General features: G+C 46.5%; 1 protein-coding gene across 2 annotated transcripts in view; it reads right to left on the minus strand.

Annotated features, from left to right (window-relative positions):
- Window positions 1-22,261, minus strand: part of NSMCE1 (NSE1 homolog, SMC5-SMC6 complex component) — a 37,244-nt gene that overhangs the window by 8,122 nt on the left and 6,861 nt on the right. For both annotated transcript variants that reach the window (XM_059898055.1, XM_059898054.1), the window contains exons 2-3: window positions 22,003-22,149; window positions 160-281 (exon numbers count right to left, since the gene is read on the minus strand). In XM_059898055.1, coding sequence (XP_059754038.1) covers window positions 160-281; window positions 22,003-22,138 — 258 coding nt within the window. In that variant the 5' untranslated portion in view covers window positions 22,139-22,149. The remainder of the gene's footprint in view (window positions 1-159; window positions 282-22,002; window positions 22,150-22,261) is intronic.

The following is a 22,261-nucleotide window of genomic DNA, read 5'->3' on the forward strand; positions in this document are numbered from 1 at the left end:
CTTCTATGTCTTGTTCTAAATGAAAAGGCATTTTATCCCTTTCTCCCTCCAAGCCCTTGGTGAGGCGGGTGCACCTGCATTCGCCCCAGTAAGGAGGGCACGGGGCTGTCTCCACTGCAGTCCCTCACACATCCACCAGGGGGCTCTGTCTGCACTCACCAGCGCGTAAATGGGTCTCCCGTCATCTTCCGTGACGCCTTTCTTTATCTCGATGTACAAAGACTCCAAGACACTGTTAATGTTGTTGATGAAGTCCTCCAGCTTTTCTACGGTAGCATTGCCTGGAAATAAACAGGCAAAAGCCAAAAAGGGGGAGGGTGCTCCATCAAAAAAAGTGCAGCTTGTTTCAGTCCCGCCATCATCCTGAACACGAGACAGCAAAGCCAGAAATGGGCGAAGGCCCTGGCCCTGTTGGGTGAGTGCCAACGCCTGCGGCTTCTGTCTTCCTGGAGCAAAGAGACAGCGCTGTGAAGTAGAAAGGCCTGGGAAATGGTGTCTGAGCCTGCCGAGGTCTTCCTGTCTTGGCTGGCAGCCCTCGGCCTCCTCCCCGGCCCCAGTTCCCTGCCGCCCGGTCACCGTCCCCACTCAGCACTTCAGTGCAGTGGGCATCGCAGCCTGACTCCTCCGTAGAGCCTCTGCCCCTGCCTGTCCTCACGCACGCGTCAGGTCCACCTCTGTCCTTCCTCCCTTTATTCAACATCCAAACACAGATCGAACACTGACACGCCTGTGCTGGCCCGGGGCTGCGACAGTGAAGAGTAACGACCACAAGGTAAGAACAACAGCTCACACAACAGCTCACACGGAGCACCCAGCCCGGGGAAGGCCCTGATCTGAGCGCTCTTCACGCAGTAATGAACCCATCCTGCCTGCAGAGGGGGGCTCACTCACCCAGCGTTACACCGCCAGGCACGGCGAGCAGCGGGGAGCCCTGACAGCACGGCCACAGCCCCTGACCTGTATGCCAGCCGCCCCGTGCTGCCCCTGGTGACGCACAAGGCAGCAGCACCCTCTCCGGGGCCATCAGCCTGTCAGAGGAGGGGGTACGGACAGGGCCCGGGGAGCACTGCAGGGGGCTGGGGTGGATGGACGGCTGGGAGGGCTGCGGCGGCAGCAGCAGGAAGCAGGAGCCAGATGGCCCAGGGCCCCATGGGCTGGGGGGGGGGGGGGGGGGGCGTGTGCCCTTCCTCCTGTGGGACATGGGAGCCTCTCAGAGCTGGAAGCAGAGGAGAGACATGGTGAGCCTTGGGTCCTGGAATCACCCTGTTGTACTGTGAGACTTTTTTAAACCAAGCGTATGTATTACTGTTTTCACTTATTAAAATAATTAATTTCAAAAGATTTGTGCCTTAGAAAAATCACTGTAAGAAAAAAATAGCAGGAAAACAGACAATATAATATTATGTTAAAAACAATAATAAAACCACCAATATATGCAGGAAAAAGGCCAGGAAGGTTACCCACCAAACTGATGAACAAGGCCATTGCTAGGAAGGGAACTAAAATGAGGGGGTCATCCCAGGGCACTTGAACTTTATCTGTTTGGCTTCTTAAAAAGGTACTTGTAAGCTCCTTGTATAGCTAAATATTATGAAAGTTTAAAAAAATAAAAGATCACGCTGGTGGCAATGGAGGTCGCAGCCATGTAAAGGCGACAGCTGTGACACAGGCACGGCATCTGCTGAGGAGGCCCAGAAAAGCTAATGACAAAGACCCGGACAGAAATACTAATAGGTGAATCACAGGCGGGATCTAATCTTCCTTTACAAGTAAAGTTGCTTAAGTTAAAGAAAAAAAAAAAAAAAGCAATTTAGGAAATTCCCTGGCAGTCCAGTGGTCAGGACTCCGAGATTTCACTGCCGTGGCCCGGGTTCAGTCCCTGGTCAGGTAAGATCCCTCAAGCCACGTGGCGCGACCAAAAAGAAAAACAAAAAAATGACGACAAAGAAAGCAATTTAAAGAAAAAATTCGTATTAATAAACAGATGGTACATGGACGTGGCAAAAATCGTAACGGTAGCGTGATGATGAAATTTGGCCACAGCTGCTGAAAAAGTGTGATCAGAGGAGTGAAATACGGTCACATTTCCTGCCTCCGTGCCCCTGCTCACACGCCCTCCTCCTCACTCCCATCGACTAGTGCAGGGCACTTTCTTCCGCGAGCTGTTCTCTGCTGCGCCGGCACGAAGTGCTCCGGTGCTTTCCTCCGCTCCCACACCACGCAAAGCATCTCGCCCCGGTGTGTGGGGCCAGTTTCCACAGACGAGCCCCGCGCCCGGCTTGCTGGACACCCTTCGGCCCCGCCAAGCACCCGACTCGACCGTGGGAGAGTCAGGCGCGGGGCCCCCGGGCACCAAGAACCGCCTCCTGCCCACTGACAGGATCTCTGCCTCGGGAGCCAGCCCGTCCACCCCAGGTGACACAGTGGCAAGTCCCCCCTCCCTCTGAAAGCGACAATTCACATTTTCCACTGAAAAGGCCTCTCCTGGGTGTCGTTCAGAAAAACGTACTCTGTGGGCAGATCAAAAGCATTCTGCTACCTCGGACTTTCCTCGTCCGCACGGAGATGAGCTAATAGCCGCCCTGCGCTTTCCCCTCTCCCACCACCTCCAGTTTGCTGTCCAGCCTCACTTTTCAGAAACATGAATGCTTTCAATTTAAGGAAAAAAAAGCCCTTCCTACCACTGACCTTGCAGCAGCCGGCCGCCTGCTCAGGGGCCCCCGTGGGCTCCAGCGCACAGTGGCCCTGTCAGGGGCTCGGCCACAGCCCTCCCCTGGGCGGACCTGCCCGTGCTGCCCACGGATGCCCTGCGCTGCACCATCACCTGGGAAGAAGCTGCTCTCCTGTTCAGCCACACGCCCGCCCTAACTGGACTTCTTGGGGCCACAGAGGCAGCAGCAGGGCCGGCCCAGTCCCGCCCCGCCCCTCTGTGGGCCCCCAGGCCAGCCTCTCCCTTTCTCTCATCCCTGAAGGCCACCGGCCACCTCACGTCCAACCTCACACGCGACGAGAACACTTCCCTGCGACCCTCTCTCCACCACCCCCGCTCCAACCAGCCAGGCTCCCGACCGGCTGGCGTCCGGCCACGCCCCTTCCTGTGCAGGCCGGCCCTGACCACAGAGGCTCAGGGACCCGCGCTGTCTCTGTCCTCCCACGGTCCTCAAGCACTTCCTTCCCCATCACACTTTGTTCCAGCTACCAAATCTGGCTGCCCCACTCCCTAAATAGACTCTACCAAAGAGTCTTTCTTTCCCCCATCTGTGTGATTCTGGTGGGAAAACAAATCCCATACGCAGAAAACCAGAGAGCAGGAACCTGCAGAGGCCAGGTCCCAGGTCAGCCAACACTGGGCCAGAACCCGTGCTCAGCCTGTCAGACACCCTCTCAATCTGAGCAAGGGACAAAGGGATGGCGGGAGGTGGGTCCAGCCCAGTCGGCGCAGGGGGAGGGGAGGAGGGCTTTGGCCGAGAGGTGCTGCTGTGCTTTCCTGTGCCTGGTGCCCTGGGGCTCCGGCCCCTTCCCCAGTCTGGCCACCAGCCAGCGGTCAGTCCCGTGTGTTCCTTTCCCAACAGCCTCCCAACACGTTCCTTTTCAGGTTGGCCAGAATTGGGAACTCTTGCTTGCTACCAAGATCCCTGACAGGCCCGTTAAGTGGCAAGGTAACATCAGATCAGTGCTTCCCAAAATCAAGTCTTCAAACCAGCTAATTTTCACTGCTCTGCCCCCTCTCCCTCCCCTCTTCCTGGAGCCCATGGTGGAAAAGCTACAGTTGGCAAATCTGTAGGAACACACTGGGCCTAAAGCAGTGTCCGAGGATCCATTTGGCCCCAATATCCTATGAGTCCACAGTCGCGATACCGTGCGTGAGATAAAGACCATATCACATGATTTTGAGGCAACTATTTCCAATCTTGGTTCTACCACTTCGAGGGACTTTAGAGAACTAACGAATAACACTGCTCCTCCCTTCAGATCCCGAACCAATTGAGAAAAAAAGATACGCTTCAGGTAAGTATCAAAATACCAAGTTTTTGCAGGTAGAACTGGATCAGAGGCTGGGGCCCTCCACACCAATGACCAGCAGTCAGCAACATGGGATGAGCTATAAGAGGTAAGGAACAAGGCCCTGGACCTACCACAGCTGCCTCTTCTCAGAGAGCAAAGAGACACCCTAACCAGGACAGTCAGCACCACGGCTGAGGCAAGCAAGGGTCTGTAGATCTGCGGTGCCACCCGTGCTCTCTCTCCATGAAGCAGGCTGGAGCTGTGCCTCTCTTATGCGCTGTGGTGAGGTTGCTTCTGCTGGGCTGAGAACAACAGGCCCGTAAATGTGGGGCTGTCGTCAGCTTAGTACGCGCTGGGCACTGCTCATCAGCTTGGCTCACTGCGTCGCTGCAAGAGCACTAACCCCACGAGGTCAGCTGTTATCATCGCCCTTACATACCAGAGGTTAAACAACTCGCCCAGCGCTGCAAATGGAGCCCAGGCCAAGCTCCTGCGCCAGAAGCCACACAGCCTCTGTGGAGCAGAGCAAGCGTCCTCTGGGAACGTTCCCTACCCCAGACCCCACCAAGGTCACATCTACATTCCTCCAGAACTTGGCACTGTGCCTTCAGGGTCACAAAGAGGGACTCGGCCAATACAGAAAGACAGAAAGTGTCTGAGCAGTGCCTGGGAAAGACGCCAGAGGCGGCTGCTGACGCCAGAGGCGGCTGCTGACGCCAGAGGGCTGTGCCCCGAGGCCACGTACAGGGCTGTGCCTGGCCGACATCCATCATCCCTCCAGCCCTGACTACTTGGCCAGGGTCACACGAGCTGCTGCGGGAGGAGCTAAACTAAAGGCCAAGGACTCAGGACAGAATAGCTCTTTCTTCAGCAGGAAATGCCCTTCTGTTGGGGCAATTAAAAAATGGGACTCAGGGCAGTGGCCTGGCTGGGGTAGCACTGAGCAAACGGGACACTTCTCTGAGGAGTGAGAGCTGGTTCAATTCATTTTGAGAGGTCGTTTTTTCTGGCCACCACTGTTACCTCCTCTTCTTTTAAAATAAATTTTAATTTAACCCACAAACCTCTTCTTGTTAATCAGAGTCTCTGCTTCCCAGAAGCCTACTGGAACCCAGGGTTCACAGCATACTTGGGGAGCAGGAAGTCTGCTGCCCGAACTTCTGAACAACAGATAGTTTTGTTCCAAACCAGGCACCACAGATAGAAAACTTTTAGGCAGAGGAAATACTATTTTAGGCAGAGGAAATAATAGCAAAAAATAAGACCCCAGAGGACCAAACCACTTACGGGCCAACATGCCCCATGAGAGCTCTCTCATCTGATGGGGCCAGCTGGGTGGTCCTCCTGAGCGCTGAGGACGGGGCAGCCCAGGCCCTGGACCAGACATGGGCACTAGGGCACATCAGGCCCGAGAGCAGACCCCTGGGCTGGGAGAGGCTGGCAGGCAGGCACACTGGGCCAGAGAGGTGTGTGAGGGGTCGCGTCCCAGCCTAGGGCTTTCACCTCAGTTGCCTGGGGAAGATGATCCCCTCGACACTCAGGCATGTGAGTGGAAAGACGGGAGCTGACAATGGCACCTCCACAGTGCGGTTAGTGAACAGTGCTGGGAAGAGCAGAGACAGAAGGAGAGCAGCCTTTTACGCGGCAGACAGGTTAGACAAAGCGTTCTCTCCATCCGTACATCACATCACCACGTGCTAAAGTTCTGCTCCCTCAGGATCTCATCAGACCCTCACGAACGACCGCCAAGGGGAGCCAGTATGTGGTACAGTCTGTTTTCCAAAAGAGGAAACCAAGGGTCAGAGAGCGTAAGGACTTACCCAAGACCAGAGGGCCGGTAAGTGACAAAGTCCAGGCCAGAAAACAAACTTTATCTGGCCTTCAGTCTGGCACAGTGACAAAAGGAGCTGAGCATTCATTTAAAAAAAAATTCTTACTCAGATATGCAATGAGGTCTGAGAATTATGTCAAAATGATATGGGGATAAGTAATCAGGAGCACAGATAAAACAAGATTAGTCATGAGTTATCATTTTAACTGGGTGATGTGTACATGAGGCTGCGTTGTATTATTCTCTCTACCTTTCTTTCTCCATAATAAAAGGTTAAAAAAATATTTCGACGCTCAACAACATAACTTGATGCCTTAACCCCCAGGACTCTGAATCAAAAAAGAGAAAAATGGTAGTGTCTTGTGACAACGGAGATTAGCTCAGGGCTCTGACTGTAAGCTAGATCCCAATGACACTCCAACAGTTTTCAAATTCTGGTGTGGGCTGGAGCCCTGCCATAAAGAGACATGGTGACTGCAGAGGCCACTCCGTCCCCTGACCCACCGGATAAGCAGTTGTGGTTTCTCAGAAGCTGGACTGCAAACAACTCAAAGGAACAGACTGTGTCACACACCTTCTTCTGAGAGACTGAATATACAAACGGACAATAAACGTTATAGAAACAGGGCTCTGATCCACAATCTGCAGCAACCAGCCCAGGGAACCAACCCACCACCTAGAGTAACCAGCCCAGGAAGCCAGCCTGCTACCTATAAGTTAGACGTGTAGGATGTCAGACCACTATCTCTAGCAACCAGCTCAGGAAGCCAGCCATAACCTCTGTAATAATTGGCTCAAAACGACCAGGTCTTGGGCTTCCCTGGTAGTACGGTGGTTAAGAATCCACCTGCCAATGCAGGGGACACGGGTTCGAGCCCTGGTCCTGGAAGATCCCACACGCCACGGAGCAACTCAGCCCTTGCGCCACAACTACTGAGCCTGCACTCGAGCCCGCGAGCCACTACTACTGAGCCCGAGTGCCGCAACTACTGAAGCCCACGCGCCTAGAGCCTGTGCTCCGCAACAAGAGAAGTCACTGCAATGAGAAGCCCATGCACCGCAATGAAGAGTAGCCCCCGCTCACCGCAACTAGAGACAGCCCGCGCGCAGCAATGAAGACCCAATGCAGCCAAAAATAAATAATAAAATAAAATAATCTATATTAAAAAAAAATGACCAGGTCTTGATTAATAACTGACAGCTTCCCTAATTTTTGTCCCTGCTTCCAACTTAGGACCAACCAGAGAAAGCCAGTGTGCTCCCCCAACCAATCACAGCCTGTCCTGCTTCTAGACTGCTCGCCTCCAGCTTCCCGAGCCGACGGCCTCCAATCAGGGCACAGCTGAAGCCTTCCCTTTGTTCCTCTATACAGCTTTCCCACTCCTCTGCCTGCCAGCAAGTCTCCAAAACACAAGTCCCCCTGCTAGAGCAAGCTCTGAATAAACAGCCCTTGCCTGTTCTCATCTGAGTGGTCTTCACTTATGTCCACACTCTGTACACGTGGGACTTGGTTCAGCACCCTGTTCCCGGCACGGGTGAGGAAGGTGGCTGAAAGGCACGAGCAGGCCTGTGGTGCCATCAGAAAGATGACGCTGGCCACTTTCGTCCGGTTCACTGCAGCCCCCCTCTGAGTCCGCAGCACCTTGCCCCTGGAGTGTGACACAGCCTCCTCCAGCCTCCCAGCGTCCACCCTAGCCCCCCACCCGTCCTCCACACGCAGCCAGGGTGAAGCCAGATAACCCGCACCACCACCACCAACCTGGAAGCCACCAGTGGCTCCCGTGTGCCTCCATCGCTCTACTCTCGGTCGCGCTGGCCTTCCTGTCACTCACACCCCCACTCAGCACCTGCACTCGTGATCTCCTTCCACGAGGATTTCTGAGAAAATCCCAGCGTGAGAAATGCAGCCTATGGTCTACATAACAATTCCTTTCACCCTACTTACCAACATCCTGGATCTTCTGAGGTGAGTTCCCACCCCCAACCCCAGCCCCGGGATCTGAGAGTAGATGGTAGGGGGCGGGCCATACAGGAAGGCAGGGGCAGCAAGGCACATGCGCTGGACGTGGAGCAGGAAGTACTCTGTGCCAGGCGCTTCACCTAAGTTCCCTGTTTAACACTCATGACTTTTCCATGAGGTAGGTAAGATCTCCTCTATAAAACAGAAAGCGGAGACTGAGAAAGTGAAAAAAACAAACTTTCCCAAGTCCCTGATTTGAACCTGTCTTCAAGAAATGGCTTCCCTATTGCTGCCAGTGGTGTGTGTGGTAATCCTGCTGAAGAATCCACTCCCAGTGCTCCCACACACCCACACACCCTCCCTCGTGGTTGGGATCCAGTATAAAACACTTCCTGGAGCAAAGGAAGCCCACACTTTGGGAGAGCGTGGAGCACACAGAGGCCCCGGCTCAGCAAACCCACACTGGCCTGAGGGCTGCTGGGGGCCATCTCCCCGCTGGGTTCCTGCGCCACACAGTCATCAAGGGCCGGCTGGAACTTGGACACAGTGAGTCCTTCAAGAGCCAGAGATGTGAAAGCCACAAGAGTTTGTTTCCTCGTGGCTGCAGAGCTTCCAGAACCCAAAGACTCTGGTCTGAGCACATCACAACTGCCTGTTATGAAATTCTGTATGTTGAAATATTCATCAAGTTGCGATTGAGATGTTACTTTTCATGCTAATTTTATGCCACTTTTCAGTTACGGTCACAAGCCTAATCCCCCTTGATTAACTGGAAAGGCAAGCAGAAAGACAGCGGTAAGCTTATTAACTGTTCATCACGGCCAAAGGGGAGAAATGTACAATGAAATCATTAAAAGCAGGAGGAAAACTTATTTGGAGCCAGCGTCTAATCATCGCTGAGTCCGCCGTGGAAAGAGAAGGTGCGTATAAACGCGACTGCAGATACAGGATGGAGTACTGAACTGAAAGGCGGACAGCACCACCGCCTCACCACTGACACGTGCCACCCAGCGATGAGTCTGAGCCCCGAGGCCTGCAGAGACAACAGCGCAGATGCGGTCATGTAAACCCGCATGAGAAAAACAAAGCTAGGATGAGGGCAGATGAGAGGTTTGACAAAAACGGAAAATATCTATCATCCATAATGGTCCTCTGACACTGTGTTCCCTAATCTATTTTTGGTACATGCACTTCAGTTCACTGGTGTTTTGCCTGAACGTCATATCACTTATTCTGCTCACTGAAATTATGTTAAGTCTTAATTTTTTAATCTAACATTTCAGGTATTCTACCTAATTTGTCCTGAGGACAAATTGTATGTGACAACTAAATGTGACACATGACTCTGGGGTGGATCCTTTGCTAAAAAAGACAATATTGGGACAACTGGAGAAACCCCAATGGGGTCTGTGGACTAGATCATAGTGATGGATCAATGTTAACATCAGATTTTAATGGTTATCCTGCGGTTATTCAGGAGAATGTCTTTGCTAGAAGGAAACACACCCTAAAGAATGTAGGAGTGATGGAATTTCAAATTGGTAACCTACTCTCAAATGATTCAGGGGGGAAAAAGTTCTTTGTACTATTCTTACAACTCTCCTGTGAGTTTGGAACTATTTCAAAATAAAAAAATAAATTTAAAAAGCAACCCTAGGAGCTTCAGGCAAGGCAGGCCCTCAAAGAATCTGGCACTGACTCAGAAGGCAGCACTGGGCAGTGCTGGGGCCCAGAGCCATTGTGTGAGAAGGGGCTACACAGCACACCAGACTCCCAGGGGTTTCTGCTTCCTGCTTTGTAAGACGAGGAGGCTGGGCCCAATGATCCCCTAAAACCCAACTTGTTCAACCAAACAGAACCAGAAAGACCAGCCCCAAAATAGTTTTAACAAGGCGAATAACTTTGAGAGACTCGTTGCCATGAAACTGTGGGCTGTGGCAACCTTCTGCTCCTGCCCAGTAAAGCCACATGATCAATGACACACATTCCAACCCAGAGTCAGGTTCAGGTTCAGGGCCCCCTCAAGCCCCAAGCTGGGCAACACCATTCCCCGACAACATCATCAGGAATACCAACTTCCCAAGGGGACCTGGGCCTCCTTCGAAGGCTTCAAAATTCAGGCTTCCATGTTTGTTTTGTTTTTAGAAAATTGAACTAATGAAACTTTCCGTAACTACTTGCCAACTCTCTTGGGAGTCAGACTTCAAGAAGGGGGCCTCTCCAGGTAAGCCCTGGATACAGAAAGGATACTTTTCCTGAATGCTGCATCTATTTCCTTAGAGTCCCACACAGATAACACAGGGCCTTATGAGACCAAGAGAATGAGCTGCATTTTGGAAACCTGTTTATCCCTCTACATGGCACTTACAGGCCACGGAGCACATGCCACACATTATATTCATGAAGCTCTGGGGTTTAGTGACGATCAAGGTTACACAGCTACCAAGTAGCGAAGTAGGTTTAAATGCAGATTTTTTTTTAAACAGCTTTGTTGAGATATAATTGACATACAATTTTTAAAGGGTACAATTTAGTAAGTTGTGATACACGTGTACACTCTTTTTTTTTTAATTTTTCTTGCTTGTTTTTATTTATTTTTTTATAAATTTATTTGTTTATTTTTGGCTGCATTGGGTCTTTGTTGCAGTGCACAGGCTTCTCATTGCTGTGGCTTCTCTTGTTGCAGAGCACGGGCTCTAGGTGCACGGACTTCAGTAGCTGTGGCACACGGGCTTAGTTGCTCTGCAGCATGTGGCATCTTCCCGGACCAGGGCTCAAACCCGTGTCCTCTGCATTGGCAGGCAGGTTCTTAACCACTGCGCCACCAGGGAAGTCCCAACACGTATACACTCTTGAAACCATCACCACAGTCAAGATAATAAGCATATCCATCACTCCCCAAAAGTCTCCTCATGTCTCTGTGTAATCCCTCTCTCCCACCCCTCACAACTCTCCACTATACCATCCCCAGGCAACCACTGAACTACTTTCTGTCACTATAGCCATATATGCGTTGTCTAGAATTGTTTATATATGGGTTCATACAGTATATACTTTCCTTTGTTTGGCTTCTCCACTGGACATGACCATTTTGAGATTCATTCATATTGTAGCAAGTAGCAATGGTTCATTCCTTTTTATTGCTAAGTAGTAGCCCATCAGATGGATAACACCACAGTCTACTTATCAGTTCGCCTGTTGATGGAACAAGTAGGATTCTTTCAGTTTGGGGCCATTACAAGTAAACCTACTCTGAAGACTTACGTGCAAGCCCTTCTGTGGACATGTATCTTCGCTTCTCTTGAGTCTAAAAACAAGTACATGAGAGAGAAACGGCTGTGTCAAGAAGCTGCCACACTGTTTTTCAAAATGGCTATATCATTTTACACCCAACGGCAGATGAGAGCTCCAGTTAGTTCTTCCACTGTCTCGCCAACACATGATACACACAGTCTTTTAAATTGTAGCCATTCTGATAGGTGTGTAGTAGTCTCTCATTGTGGTTTTAGTTTGCATTTCCCTAAGGTCTAATGACAGGCTGAGCATCTTTTCATGTGCTCATCTGCCATCCACATAACTTCTTTGGTGAAGTGTCTGTTCAAGTCTTTTGTCTCTTTTTTAATTGGGTTGTATGTTTTCTGATTGTCGAGTTTTTTGAGTCCTCTATATGTTCTGGATACAAATCCTTGATCAGATATGTGATTTGCAAATATTTTCTCCCAGTATTTGGCTTGTCTTTTCATTCTCTAAGTGGTATATTTTAAAGAGCAGAATTTTAAAATTTTGAAGTGCAATTATTGATTCGTTCTCTTATGGATCATATCTAAGAAATCTTTGCCTAACCCAAGGTCACAAAGGTTTCTTCCTATATTTTCTTCTAGAAGTGTGACAGGTTTAGGTATATGATTCATCTTGAGTTAACTTTTGTATAGGGTGCAAAGTATGGCTCGGGTTCATTTTTCTGAATATGGATATCCAATTATTTCAGCATCATTTTTTGAAAAGACTATCTTCGCTGAGTTGACTTCGCATGTCCGTCAACAATCAGCTGTCCATCTACGTGTGGGTCTATTCCTAGACTCTCTATTCTATTCCATTGACCTGTATATCTTTCTTTATGCCAATACTACACTGCCTTGATATGGCAGCTATATAATAAGTCTTAAAATCAGGTAATCTTAATTAACCTTATTTATCAGAGTTAATCCTCCAAGTTTGATTCCCTCTTCAAAATAGTTTTGGCTCTTCTTGGTTCTTTGCATTTCCATGTGAATTTTGGAATCAGCTTGTCAATTTCTACAAAAAACCTTGCTGGGATTTTGACAGGGACAGAGTAAAGGGACAAAGTAGGTACAGTAAGTCCCCTACATACAAACCTTCAAGTTGCGAACTTTCAAAGATGCGAACGTGCCCAGAGAAAGGACGAAGAGAGACAAGAGGAAGAAGTAAGTGAAGAATTGAAGAGATTCACGACACAGGAAATGACAAGGGGATTTTTTTTTATCTGAGGAGGCACTGTTAGTTTTTGAGGCACAGGACCCAAACGCAGCACGGTACACGAAGGTTCAGCAGCCGTTCAGAATGCAATCCAGTGCTACCGTGTCATCTATGACAAGAAAAAAGGACCTACTACCCAGACATCACCGGATCGGTTTTTCAAGAGGGTAGATAGAATTGAACCCAGCAAGGAACCAGAACCTGTGCCATCAACGTCATGCGTGAGTGAAATTGCAGCTTGCCCTCCATCTCCTATTGCGGACAATCCTTCAGCTCTACCATCTTCCACCTCGTCTCCCGCCTCCAGTCAGTAACTCTTCTTGCCTGTTCACTTGATATCAGCCCCTGTATGCCAGCTGTTGTACTGTACTGCTGTACTTTTCAAGGTATTATACTGTAAGATTATAAATGTTTTCTTTATTTTTTTTTTCTTTTTTTTACTGCAGGTTCTTATTAGGCATCAATTTTATACACATCAGTGTATACATGTCAATCCCAATCGCCCAATTCAGCACACCACCATCCCCATCTCACCGCAGTTTTCCCCCCTTGGTGTCCATATGTCCATTCTCTACATCTGTGTCTCAACTTCTGCCCTGCAAACTGGCTCATCTGTACCATTTTTCTAGGTTCCACACACATGCATTAATATACGATATTTGTTTTTCTCTTTCTGACTTACTTCACTCTGTATGACAGTCTCTAGATCCATCCACGTCTCAACAAATGACTCAATTTCATTCCTTTTTATGGCTGAGTAATATTCCATTGTATATATGTACCACATCTTCTTTATCCATTCGTCTGTTGATGGGCATTTAGGTTGCTTCCATGACCTGGCTATTGTAAATAGTGCTGCAATGAACATTGGGGTGCATATGTCTTTTTGAATTACGGTTTTCTCTGGGTATATGCCCAGTAGTGGGATTGCTGGGTCATATGGTAATTCTATTTTTAGTTTTTTAAGGAACCTCCATATTGTTCTCCATAGTGGCTGTATCAATTTACATTCCCACCAACAGTGCAAGAGGGTTCCCTTTTCTCCACATCCTCTCCAGCATTTGTTGTTTGTAGATTTTCTCATGATGCCCATTCTAACAGGAGTGAGGTGATACCTCATTGTAGTTTTGATTTGCATTTCTCTAATAATTAGTGATGTTGAGCATCTTTTCATGTGCTTCGTGGCCGTCTGTATGTCTTCTTTGGAGAAATGTCTATTTAGGTCTTCTGCCCATTTTTGGATTGGGGTGTTTGTTTCTTTGATATTGAGCTGAATGAGCTGTTTATATATTTTGGAGATTAATCCTTTGTCCGTTGATTCATTTGCAAATATTTTCTCCCATTCTGAGGGTTGTCTTTTCGTCTTGTTTATGGTTTCCTTTGCTGTGCAAAAGCTTTGAAGTTTCATTAGGTCCCACTTGTTTATTTTTGTTTTTATTTCCATTACTCTAGGAGGTGGATCAAAAAAGATCTTGCTGTGATTTATGTCAAAGAGTGTTCTTCCTATGTTTTCCTCTAAGAGTTTTATAGTGTCCAGTCTTATATTTAGGTCTCTAATCCATTTTGAGTTTATTTTTGTGTATGGTGTTAGGGAGTATTCTAACTTCATTCTTTTACATGTAGCTGTCCAGTTTTCCCAGCACCACTTATTGAAGAGACTGTCTTTTCTCCATTGTATATCTTTGCCTCCTTTGTCATAGATAAGTTGACCATAGGTGTGTGGGTTAATCTCTGGGCTTTCTATCTTGTTCCATTGATCTATGTTTCTGTTTTTGTGCCAGTACCATATTGTCTTGATTACTGTAGCTTTGTAGTAGAGTCTGAAGTCAGGGAGTCTGATTCCTCCAGCTCCATTTTTTTGCCTCAAGACTGCTTTGGCTATTCGGGGTCTTTTGTGTCTCCATACAAATTTTAAGATGATTTGTTCTAGCTCCATAAAAAATGCCATTGGTAATTTGATAGGGATTGCATTGAATCTGTAGATTGCTTTGGGTAGTATACTCATTTTCACAATGTTGATTCTTCCAATCCAAGAACATGGTATATCTCTCCATCTGTTGGTATCATCTTTAATTTCTTTCATCAGTGTCTTATAGTTTTCTGCATACAGGTCTTTTGTCTCCCTAGGTAGGTTTATTCCTAGGTATTTTATTCTTTTTGTTGCAATGGTAAATGGGAGTGTTTCCATAATTTCTCTTTCAGATTTTTCATCATTAGTGTATAGGAATGCAAGAGATTTCTGTGCATTAATTTTGTATCCTGCAACTTTACCATATTCATTAATTAGCTCTAGCAGTTTTCTGGTGGCAGTTTTAGGATTCTCTATGTATAGTATCATGTCATCCGCAAACAGTGACAGTTTTACTTCTTCTTTTCCAATTTGTATTCCTTTTATTTCTTTTTCTTCTCTGATTGCCGTGGCTAGGACTTCCAGAACTATGTTGAATAATAGTGGTGAGAGTGGACATCCTTGTCTCGTTCCTGATCTTAGAGGAAATGCTTTCAGTTTTTCACCATTGAGAAGGATGTTTGCTGTGGGTTTGTCATATATGGCCTTTATTATGTTGAGGTAGGTTCCCTCTATGCCCACTTTCTGGAGAGTCTTTATCAGAAATGGGTGTTGAATTTTGTCAAAAGCTTTTTCTGCATCTATTGAGATGATCATATGGTTTTTATTCTTCAATTTGTTAATATGGTGTATCACATTGATTGATTTGCGTACATTGAAAAATCCTTGCATCCCTGGGATAAATCCCACTTGATCGTGGTGTATGATCCTTTTAATGTGTTGTTGGATTCTGTTTGCTAGTATTTTGTTGAGGATTTTTGCATCTATATTCATCAGTGATATTGGTCTGTAATTTTCTTTTTTTGTAGTGTCTTTGTCTGGTTTTGGTATCAGGGTGATGGTGGCCTCATAGAATGAGTTTGGGAGTGTTCCTTCCTCTGCAATTTTTTGGTTCTTTATTTTTTGTTTGTTTTTTATGTATTATTTTTGTGAAAAGTATTACTAACCTATTACAGTACAGTACTATATAGCCGATTGTGTTAGTTGGGGTACCTAGGCTAACTTTGCTGGACTTACGAACAAATTGGACTTAAGAACACGCTCTTGGAACGGAACTTGTTTGTATGTAGGGGACTTACTGTAATTAAATAGTTAATCCCGCTAGGGGATTGTAAGTAAAGAAAAAAGTATCGGCGACCTCTGTGAGTTAATGATGACTCAAGAAAGCAGACTTGCTTAGCAACAAAACCATGCAACAGAAGTGAGACACACCCCAAAACAGTAAAACAATGGTGGTATGAGACCCACAGCCTAACCCATATCCTGACTCAGTAAGTTAATGATTCCTAGGACACGCTCCTCTGCATGTACTAAAAACAAAAATATAAGGAAAAGGTGACATTATACCAAAACCTGAGATGATTTACCAGTTTTAGCATATGTTACCGCCTTTTTGCTCATTTCCATAGTGCCACGACAGTCCTGGCTTGACCAAGTAGGGAAAAGAAAACTCCCCTGGCCAACCTGGAGGAGGAGCTGATGAGGGAAGCCTGACGTCAACTCTAGAATGAGGAAGAGGATGGCCTTTTCCCCCTCCCCACTTTTCCTTTGATTATAAAACTGTGGCCCACTAAGTTCTCAGCGGACGGCACCCTCTTGCCCGTCCGCTACTTGTAACCTCACAAGCGTCCTATTCTAATAAATCACTTCTTATCACTTTGCCTCTCACTGAATTCTTTCTGCACTGAGACATAAAGAACCGGAGCTCCTCGGAGCCCTCCCCGAAACGCCACCTAGCGGTTTCAATTTGACTGAAATTGAGTTGAATCTATATATCATTTGGGGGAGAACTGATATCTTAGCAATACTGAATTTTCCAGCCCATGAACATGGCATGTCTCTCCATCTATTTAGATCTCCCTTAATTTCTCTCAGCAATATTTTGTGGTTTTCAGTTTACAGGCCTTACAAATTTTTGTCAGATTTATTCCTAAGTACTTCATATTTTTGATGCTATTATAAATGGTGCTTTAAAAAAATTTTTCAGTTTCTGATGATTCACTGCTAACACACAGAAATGCAACGGATTTTTGTATATTGATCTTGTATCCTGCAACTTTACTAAACCCACTTATTAGTTCTAGTAGCTTTTTCAAAGATTCCATCACATTTTCTACGATGATCATGTCTGTGAATAGACACTTTTACGTCTTCCTTTCCAATGTGGATTTTTTTTTTTTCCCTTGCCTGGGTGCACTGGCTAGAACCTCTAGTACAACGGTGAACAGAAATGATGAGAATGGACATTCCTGTCTTGCTCCTGATATTAGGGGAAAAGTATTCAGTCTCTCACAACTAAATATGTTAGCTGTAGTTTTACATAGATCCCCTTTATTGGGTTAAGGAAGTTCCCTTCTTTTCCTACTTGCTGAGGGTTTTCTTTTTTTTTTTTTTTAATCAGAAATAGATGTTGGATTTTTCAACTCTGTGCAGACAGTTGCTGATTCCTCTCTCCTGCTCTAAGGCCTGAGGTCCTGTTTATCTTGTTTACACACTGTTCCTGAGGATCTCTTTAGCTTTCTGTAAGAAACTTCTGCTTTGGGACTTCCCTGGTGGCACAGTGGTTGAGAATCCGCCTGCCAATGCAGGGCACACGTGTTCGAGCCCTGATCCGGGAAGATCCCACATGCTGCGAAGCAGCTAAGCCCGTGCGCCACAACTACTGAGCCTGCGCTCTAGAGCCCGCGAGCCACAACTACTGAGCCCGCGTGCCACAACTACTGAAGCCTGCGCGCCTAGAGCCCAAGCTCTGCAACAAGAGAAGCCACTGCAATGAGAAGCCCGCGCACCTCAACAAAGAGTAGCCCCCGCTCGCCCCAACTAGAGAAAGCTTGTGTGCAGCCATGAAGACCCAACATCGAAGACCCAATGCAGCCAAAAATAAATAAACAAATAAATAAATAATAAATAAATTTAAAAAAAGAAACAAAAAAAAAAACTTCTGCTTCATCATGCCTGGGTAGATGTTGGATTTTGTCAAATGCTTCTTCTGCACCTACTGACATGAACATATGGTTTTGCTTTTTTAGTTTGTTAATGTGGTGAATTACATGGATTGATTTTCAAATGCTAAACCAACCCTGCATTCTTGGGGTAAACCCCACTTGGTCATATTACATCATCCTTTTTATATATTGCTGAATGAGACTGGCAAAAATTGTGTTTAGAATTTTAGCATCTACGTTCATGAGGGATCCTGGTCTTTAGTCTTCTCTCCTTGCAATGTCTTTGTCTGGTTTTAGTATCAGGATAACACAAGCCTAATAGAATGAGTTGGGAGTGTTCTCTTCTCTTCAATGTTCTGGAAGAGTAAGGGTGGAATTGGTATTACTTCTTCCTTGAATGTTTGGTAGAATTCACCAGGGAAGCCATTTGGGCCTGGAATAGGCACTATTCCCAGCCCCGTGTGAACATGCCACATTGTTTCCCTAACTCTTTCTTTCAACTGGTTCTTTCCTTAGCCTCAAGTAGTTCCCTTGCTGATCAGTTCTCAGCTGGATCCTTGATGGGGGTGGAGGGGTACTCTATAGATCTCTACTTTTCTCTCTGTGCATCTCTCTTCTCCAGTACAGTTCTGTCCTACAAACCCTAGCTGCTTTCATCTCCTTGAACTCTCAGCTCCATCTCCTCAACTCAGAGAGTCTGTCTAGCTCTGCCTGGTTTCCCCTGTGCCATGGCCTGAAAGTGCTCTCACAGCAGTGACCGGAGGCAATTGTAGTGCGCACCCCAATTCTCCCTGTGGTATAAGAAAGATACTTGCGGGTGGGAGGGAGGGAGATGCAAGAGGGAAGAGATATGGGGACATATGTATACGTATAACTGATTCACTTTGTATAAAGCAGAAATTAACACACCATGTAAAGCAATTATACTCCAATAAAGATGTTTTAAAAAAAAAAAAGAAAGAAAGATACTTGCTCTTTGTCCCTGGTTCCTGGCACAGAGCTCCTAAAACACTTGGAATTTCCTGAGTGATAAGGTGATAGGCATGTCTTTTGTTCTAATGAGATGACTCTTGGCAGGTCCCTAAATAACTTCAGGATGGGGGCTGGTTGCCAGAAAGACCAAGCCTTGATTACATGCCTCGAACTTTCGGCCCCATCCCACAACTCTGGGCAGAGGAGATTGAGCTAATCACCAACAGCCAGTGATTTAATCAATCATGACTACGTGATAAAACCTCCATTAAAAAAATCCCTAAATGTTGAGATCTGGAGAGCTTCCGGGATGGTGAACACATCCAGGTGCTAGGAGGGTACAGCACCCAGAGAGGGCACGGAGGCTCCAAACCACCCCTGCCCCCAGCAGCCTGCCCTATGCATCTTATCCATATGGCTGTTCTTGAGTTGTATCCTTTATAGTAAACCAGCAAATGCAAGTAAAGTGTCTTCCTGAGTTCCGTGAGCCATTCTACCAATGTATTGAACCTGGGGAGGGCATCATGAGAACCCTGATTTATAGCCAGTCAGAAGTATGGGTGGCCCAGGACTTGAGACTGGCATCGTAAGTAGGGGCAGTCTCGTGGGACTAAGCCCCTCACTGGTGGGATCTGACTCTAACTCCAGGTAGGTAGTGTCAGAACTGAATTGAGTTCTTGGACACCCAAGTTGGTGTCCAGAGAACTGGGGAGGTAGTGCTGGGAAAAAAATGCATATTTGGTGTCAAGAGGGAAAAACCTCTCAAGAGATCACTGTCCTTCACTGACTAATGTCCAGTGTTGCATGTTTTTGTCCATCTTTTGATTGTTTCAGACAGGAAGGTAAATCAGTCCCTGTTACTCCATCTTGGTCTAAAGTGGAAATCCTCAAATCCAAGTCTTCTTAACCACCACTCCCCAGGCCTCCTGTACCTACTGCCATCAAGGGGGCTCATACTGGAATCGTCTGATTCCGTGTCTGATTCCATGTCTGACTCACGAAACCCAAGGCGAAGCAAAAGTTTATCTGTGTCATCAAGTCCTTGCACAGAGGCCTGGCCCACTGGAGAGTCTCAGGAAACGGTGCTGGATGGCCACATGCTTGTACACAAGCCCTGGTTCAAAATCTAAGGTGCTCCAATGCCAGGAAGAAAGGCCAAGGCTTTATACCAGGACATCAGGAAAAAAATCAAAATTCTTCACTAGCCAGGAGATGTGGGGAGTTGGTCTTCCCCTAATGACAGTAAAAGGACAGCCCAAGCAAGAGCCCAGAATAGGAAGTGCTTTGATAAAAGGGACAAATGCTCTGGGAAACTGAAACTTGCAGTTTCAAATACTCCTTTGTTTCTTCATTCTCTGAGAACCTAAATATTTTTCTAGTTGGTAAAAGGGGAATTTCCTAGGAATCTCTTCAAAAGATAGGAGATTAATAATATTGGTCTTACAAGTTTTTACTTAATTTTAGATAATTTCATTCCATCATCCCTCAGTTTAAAAATCCCTCAAATAACATTAACACTTGGAAACAAGCTTTTCTCTCTCTCTTTTTTTTTTTTAATGAAGGATGGGAGAAAACACCGATAGTTCTATCCTGACTACCCTAGCCATAACCATATCTTGATGCCCAGAAATGGTACATAAAGTGTGAAGAATAAATCAATTCCTAGACACATTTTACAGGACTTTCCTAAATTAGGTCATGACAACTTTAAAGGTCAAATAAAGGCAAAAACACTTTCATTCTAAGTACTTAGGCATCATATAGCTTCTTGCAGTGAGCTCTGAAACTTCCCCGTCAACAATGAAGCTCACACTCAAAGACTTAGATGAGAAACTAAAAGGGAAAAGGAACTGTCACGTAGGTAAAATTAAGAAAAGCATGATTCTGCCCATCACTAAAGGACATTGAGGGCCAGGTTTAAAGTCCTGCTGTGTTTTTTAAAGAGCAAGAGAAGGTAGCTTGACAGATGTAATATTCCCCTTCCATAAAGGAGGCTCTCACCAAAGACCCCGATCCACCACAGTACAAGAAATTCGAGCAAACATATTTTCACCAGGAGAGTCTCAAACACAGCAATAATTATGTCACTCTCCTGCTTCAAATCCTTCTAGAAGTCTGCAATGTCCACAGAATTAAATTAAAAAAAAAAAAAAAAACCCATTACTATGGTGTACAATTATGAGTTCTTCATAACCTGTAAACCTACGTACCACAAGAACCTGTTCTCTTCCCACACGGCATATGTTCTTGTCCAGAGTTTCCCAAGGTTTGTAGGTCAGTTAAGTTTGGACACGGAAGATTAAACAGAGTTTAAAAGGATTCCTTACTGTAGGGCCCCTCCAAGCTTTTAATTTGTTGATGTGCACCATCCAGCTCCCAGAATTTCCCGTGAACACCTCACTGGAGCAGCCGCTTCAAACCCTGCCTCTTCTCTAAATGCCACCCTCTTAAGTCTTCCTTCTTCTACACATCAGGAAGGTACTGCTTCTCTACTCACTGTCTTCCCTCTTACTGCCCTTCCCCCCTCAGCTCCTAGGGATCTGGCTTCTGCCTCTGTCAGGCCACACACTGCAGTTCTCGAAATGTGGCACCTCGTCTTGGGTCCCTTCACCAGTGCACCCAGAGCCCCTCCCACACCTTTCCCCACCCCTCTCGACTTAGCTGACTACTTCTTTTGAAAATTAAAAATACAGAAAGACAAAAACATAGAATAAAAAACAAATACTTAAATTCCTGTTAATCAATCAGAAGGACAACCATTAGACTATGCTGACAATGCCATGTTTAAGTCTTTTTTTAAATAAAAGAACAAAACAGGGTAACGATGAAGTATCCTTTGATTTCTACTGACAAAACGATCCCACTCCTCCTCTCCCCAAAGGCAAGCACCTTACGGTGTACTGCACATCCTTCTAGAATCCACTTTTATATTTTTACACACAGATGTATGTATTCATGAACAATAAAGATCGTGAAGTTTTACAAAAACACTTAGCACAATGACATCATACAACAGGTATAATTTATCAACTTTCTTTTTCACTCAACAAGATCTACCCATACTGACACTCACTCAATAAGATCTACCAATATTGATTTCACTGATCTATCAGAATGGATCCTCTTGCTTCTACCGCTACCTCCAGTTATTGAAACCAGGTCCTGTCTCTAAGTGCTCTGCATGTGTTATCTTATTTACCCCTCCCAACAACCCACTGAGAAGATGCTCCCAATGCCCACAGCTGGCACAGGGCAGGGATGGCACTTCACCAATTTGGCCAAGTCCAAGGCTGTGCCCTTCACCCCTGTGCTAAGGTGCCCTCTTCCTATCAATAGCCAATGCAGCGCCTTCCGTGCCAGGTGTTTTGTATGTATTATGTCTCTTAATCCTCTGAATCACCCCAGGTGTGAAGTACAAATAATTATCCTCATTATAGAGATGATGCAACTTGGACTGGAGAAGGTGCTAGAGCTTTGGTGTGAACCATGACTATCCAGCTTCAGAGTCCAAGTTCTTAGCCACTGGGCTAAATGTCAGATTTACTTTAAAAAAAAATAAAAAGTTGAAGATGAGATGAGAAAGGTGGGCTGGCACGAGATGGTGAGAGACTTGAACGCCCAGGTCAGCAATATCGGTTGACTGGGTACATGGTATTCGTCCAGTGTCACTAGCCCCTGATCACACGGTGGCAGAGCAGCCTGGGAACAGGGAAACGATACTCACGGTCATGGACCTTATAGCAGTGCTTCTGCAAGCGCTGCACGTCCCACTCCTCCAGCACGCCGTGAGTCATCAGCAGCTGGAGGAATCGCCGGTGGACATCAGTCATGACGCCCATTCTCCTCGTGCTGCCCTGCATGGATGGAGGAACTGAAAAAAGAAGCAAAGGCAATCCAGTCACGTCTGAGCACACCAAAAGCAACGTTCCACGGTCCGTTCCAATTTACATTAACAGATAAAAGTGTGTTATGGTTTTTAAAAT

The sequence above is a fragment of the Balaenoptera ricei genome, chromosome 15 (genome assembly GCF_028023285.1).
Source record: "Balaenoptera ricei isolate mBalRic1 chromosome 15, mBalRic1.hap2, whole genome shotgun sequence".
NCBI classification, from domain to species: domain Eukaryota; kingdom Metazoa; phylum Chordata; class Mammalia; order Artiodactyla; family Balaenopteridae; genus Balaenoptera; species Balaenoptera ricei.